The 3313-nt window shown below is 66.0% G+C and overlaps 1 protein-coding gene across 1 annotated transcript in view; it reads right to left on the bottom strand.

The window, feature by feature from the left end:
• The window catches only part of LOC104621696 (collagen alpha-1(VII) chain-like), a gene marked incomplete at both ends in the record, with an annotated part of 7905 nt that overhangs the window by 2274 nt on the left and 2318 nt on the right, over positions 1-3313 (bottom strand). Inside the window, 12 exons of the mRNA XM_010288241.1 lie at positions 41-143; positions 467-687; positions 839-923; positions 982-1074; positions 1400-1453; positions 1543-1623; positions 1706-1741; positions 1841-1912; positions 2185-2256; positions 2637-2693; positions 2781-2816; positions 2951-2986. Of these exons, the coding sequence (XP_010286543.1) occupies positions 41-143; positions 467-687; positions 839-923; positions 982-1074; positions 1400-1453; positions 1543-1623; positions 1706-1741; positions 1841-1912; positions 2185-2256; positions 2637-2693; positions 2781-2816; positions 2951-2986 (946 nt within the window). The remainder of the gene's footprint in view (positions 1-40; positions 144-466; positions 688-838; positions 924-981; positions 1075-1399; positions 1454-1542; positions 1624-1705; positions 1742-1840; positions 1913-2184; positions 2257-2636; positions 2694-2780; positions 2817-2950; positions 2987-3313) is intronic.

Consider the following 3313-nt stretch of genomic DNA (forward strand, 5'->3'; position numbering starts at 1 on the left):
AGGGGAGGTGAGAGGCTGGCCCCGGCTGGGGCTCACCCACCCAGGCCAGGCACCCGCTCACCCACCTGCTCTCCTCTCTCTCCAGGGATGCCAGGCACGCCACGGGACCCTGGCACTGACTGTCCAGGAGGGCCTCTCTCCCCCTGCAAAGGACACGTGCTCAGGATTTGGCTGGCAGCTCCGGAGCCTCTCTCCCCTCCCCAGTGTCACAGATGTGCTCCTTTCCCCATGCCCCACACCCCGGGGACACCTGCCCAGGTGGGGACAGGGATGGGGATGGGTCCAGCCCAGCTCTATGACAAGAAGGTCCCCAAGCCCCCAAGCCCCATCCCCTTGGCAGTGGGACACAAGAGAGGACCCCAAAGCCAGTAAGCTAGCAGGTCAGGGACAGAGCTGGGACACTGCTCCTGGTGGCACCAAACCCTCACCTACTGCAGAGACAGAGCCACCCATGGTGAGGACTCACCTTCTGGCCCTGCATGCCCTCAGGACCTCGGGGGCCAACACTCCCTGGGGGCCCGGGAGGGCCAGGAGTACCATCACTGCCCCGGGGACCAGGGCCACCAATAATGCCTGGAGCACCCTGTGGGAGAGCAGAGGGTGAGGCCGGGGGTGGCCCAGAGCGGCGCCTTGGGCATCCTCTGACCCCGCAGCTGGGCATCCCTGAAGCATCGGCACCAGTGCCTTCTTGTAAAGAGCGGGGATTCGTTGTCACTCATAGTTTATGGCCATAATTTAGAGAAGTGCCAGATGGCCCTTCTGGGAGCATCAGGCTCTGACAGGCTTCAAACCAAGGCTGGATCCTGGTAAAAGCAATGTGGTGCAATGCAATGCATACCATCCCTTTCCAGCCCACTCACCCGGTCTCCTTTCTCCCCTTGGTCTCCTTTGGCTCCCTGCTGCCCATCGAATCCCCGGTCACCCTGCAAAGAGGAAGGGGCAGGCAGTGGGGGGCAGGCAGTGGGGGGCAGAAGTGCCAGCACAGCTTTTCCTGGCACTGCCCTGACCTACCTTGGGTCCCATGAGGCCCTCCTTCCCAGGGATGCCTGGTGGTCCCGACAGACCCAGCTCTCCCTGGGGGACAAAGCAGACGTCCATCAGCCACCAGCCGTGCGTCCCCGTCCCACCCCGGCACCAGCGCGGTGCTTACCGGCTCGCCTTTCCTCCCTGGCAGGCCCGAGCGCCCCGGGATCCCCAGCTCTCCCTACAGCGGGCAGGAGAGAGGCAGGGCGGGCAGTCCTGCACCCCTCAACGATCGTCCCAGAGCCGTGGGCAGAGGGGGGGGACCCGAGGCACGTCCGGGTCTCCCTGTCCCCCCCAGCTGGCGGAGGGGATCCAAAGGGCCGCAGCCTCCAGGCACCGTCCGGGCTCCTGCGGCACCCCATGGGCACCCACTCACCTTCTCGCCCTTGTCCCCATCGAGGCCGCAGGCGCCTTTCATGCCCCGGTCACCCTGCGAGGATGAGGAGGGGAGTCAGAGCCATGCCGAGCCGGCGCGGGTCCCAGCCAGGAGAGCACCAGTGGTCAGAGGGACCAACCCACCTTGGGGCCACGCATGCCCAGGGGTCCCATGTCCCCCTTCTCTCCCCGGGGTCCAGGGATCCCGTCACGACCAGGCTGGCCCTGCAGGAGAGCACACAGTATGACAGGGGTCCGCTGCTGCCCCATGGAGAGGTGTCAGCGGCATCAAGATGCAGCTCCTCACCGGCTCGCCAGGCTCTCCCGATGCTCCGACCTCTCCCTGGAGAAGGAAAAAGCATCAGTCAGGGCCGGTGAGTGGGACAGTGCCCTCAGCACCCCCCCAGTACCCCCCAGCAGTGGGGGGTGCCCAGGTCCTCACCTTCTGCCCGCCAGGGCCGCGTGCCCCAGGGAAGCCCGTGGACCCCTTCTCACCTTGCTCGCCCCTCACCCCCTGCAAGTAGAAACCCAGATCAACACTGGGTGGGAGAGCGAGCTCTGGCCATAGCGTGGCCACGGCATGGCCATGGTGGCCTCCAAGGCCGGCTCCAGCAGCTCCCCTTGCCGGGATGCCAAGCACCATGCCAGGGTGCCCTCAAGCAGCACCACATGGGGCACAGGGATGCCACCATACTCTGGTCCCTTTGTCCATCGCCCCATCTGCAGCCCTCCGTGGTCCCCAAACCAGCACCCCCCAGTCCTGCACAAGCCTCCCTGGCCCCATACCTTCTCTCCAGGCATGCCTTGCTCCCCCTTGTCCCCCTTGTCCCCTTCCATGCCCTTCAGGCCACGCTCTCCCTGCAAAGGGGGAAACACAGGGAGGGGTCAGGGGATGGGGAGACACTTAGACACACGTTGGGGTGGGGAGGATAGACCACCCCTGAGGCAGCGACACGGGTGTCCATAGGATGGCTGAAGGAGAGGGGACAACATGCTCCATGAGGGAGGGTCCCTCAGCAGTGAGAAGCTCCCCCAACTCTTCTGGCAGGCAGAGGGGGGCTGTTCTGCGCCGCTCAGGGGAGGGGGGTGCAGGATCAACCCCGTAGGGCTGGGAGCTGCCCTGGGCCAGGAGCAGGGCAGGCAGGACCTTGGGGAGGGGGATGCACAGGAGAGCCCCTGCCCATCAGGACAAGAGGGATTACACAGAGGGGGACAGGGAGGATGGGGACAGCTCTTACTGGCTCGCCCTTGCTGCCCCGTGCTCCGGCAGGCCCCTCCACCACCACAGTATCGCCCTGCACACCCAAAGGAGAGAGGTGGGGGTGAGCAGCAGCTCAGCACTGCTGCCCTCCCTCCTGCTGTCCCCCAACCCAAGGACTCACCTTGTCTCCTTTGGGCCCAGGAGCCCCAGAGTCTCCCTGCAAGGAAGGGGAGATGGTGAGATGCTGCGAAGGATGCACAGCAGGGAGCAGGCAGCACCTCTCCAGGGACCCCAATCCCTGGAGGTGCATCATTTGCTCCCTCCAGCTCCCCAGCCCCCAGGGTCCCTTACCTTGTCCCCGCGCTCTCCCCGGTTCCCAGGCAAGCCCTGCAGGAGAGAGGAGAGGGGTGCTCAGGTGGGACCCAGCCGGGGGTGCAGCTGGGGAGGGGGGTATTTACCGCCGGCCCTCGATCCCCTTCTGGCCCTGGGCGCCCGTCTTCACCCTGTGAGAAGAAAGGGATGGGAAGAGGCGGTCTGGGATGGGTGCACCCCCAGTGTCACCCCACCCCGGGGACAGGTGTGGTGCTGGCTCGCTGTCCCCTCGAGGTTGTGCTGTGGGATTTCCTGTCCCTGGTGGTGGGACACGGGGGGATGCGGGGGGACTGTGGCAGTACCTACCCGTGGCCCCGGGCCTCCACGCTCGCCTCTGGCTCC

This window comes from Phaethon lepturus, unplaced genomic scaffold (assembly GCF_000687285.1).
Source record: "Phaethon lepturus isolate BGI_N335 unplaced genomic scaffold, ASM68728v1 scaffold27095, whole genome shotgun sequence".
Taxonomy (NCBI): domain Eukaryota; kingdom Metazoa; phylum Chordata; class Aves; order Phaethontiformes; family Phaethontidae; genus Phaethon; species Phaethon lepturus.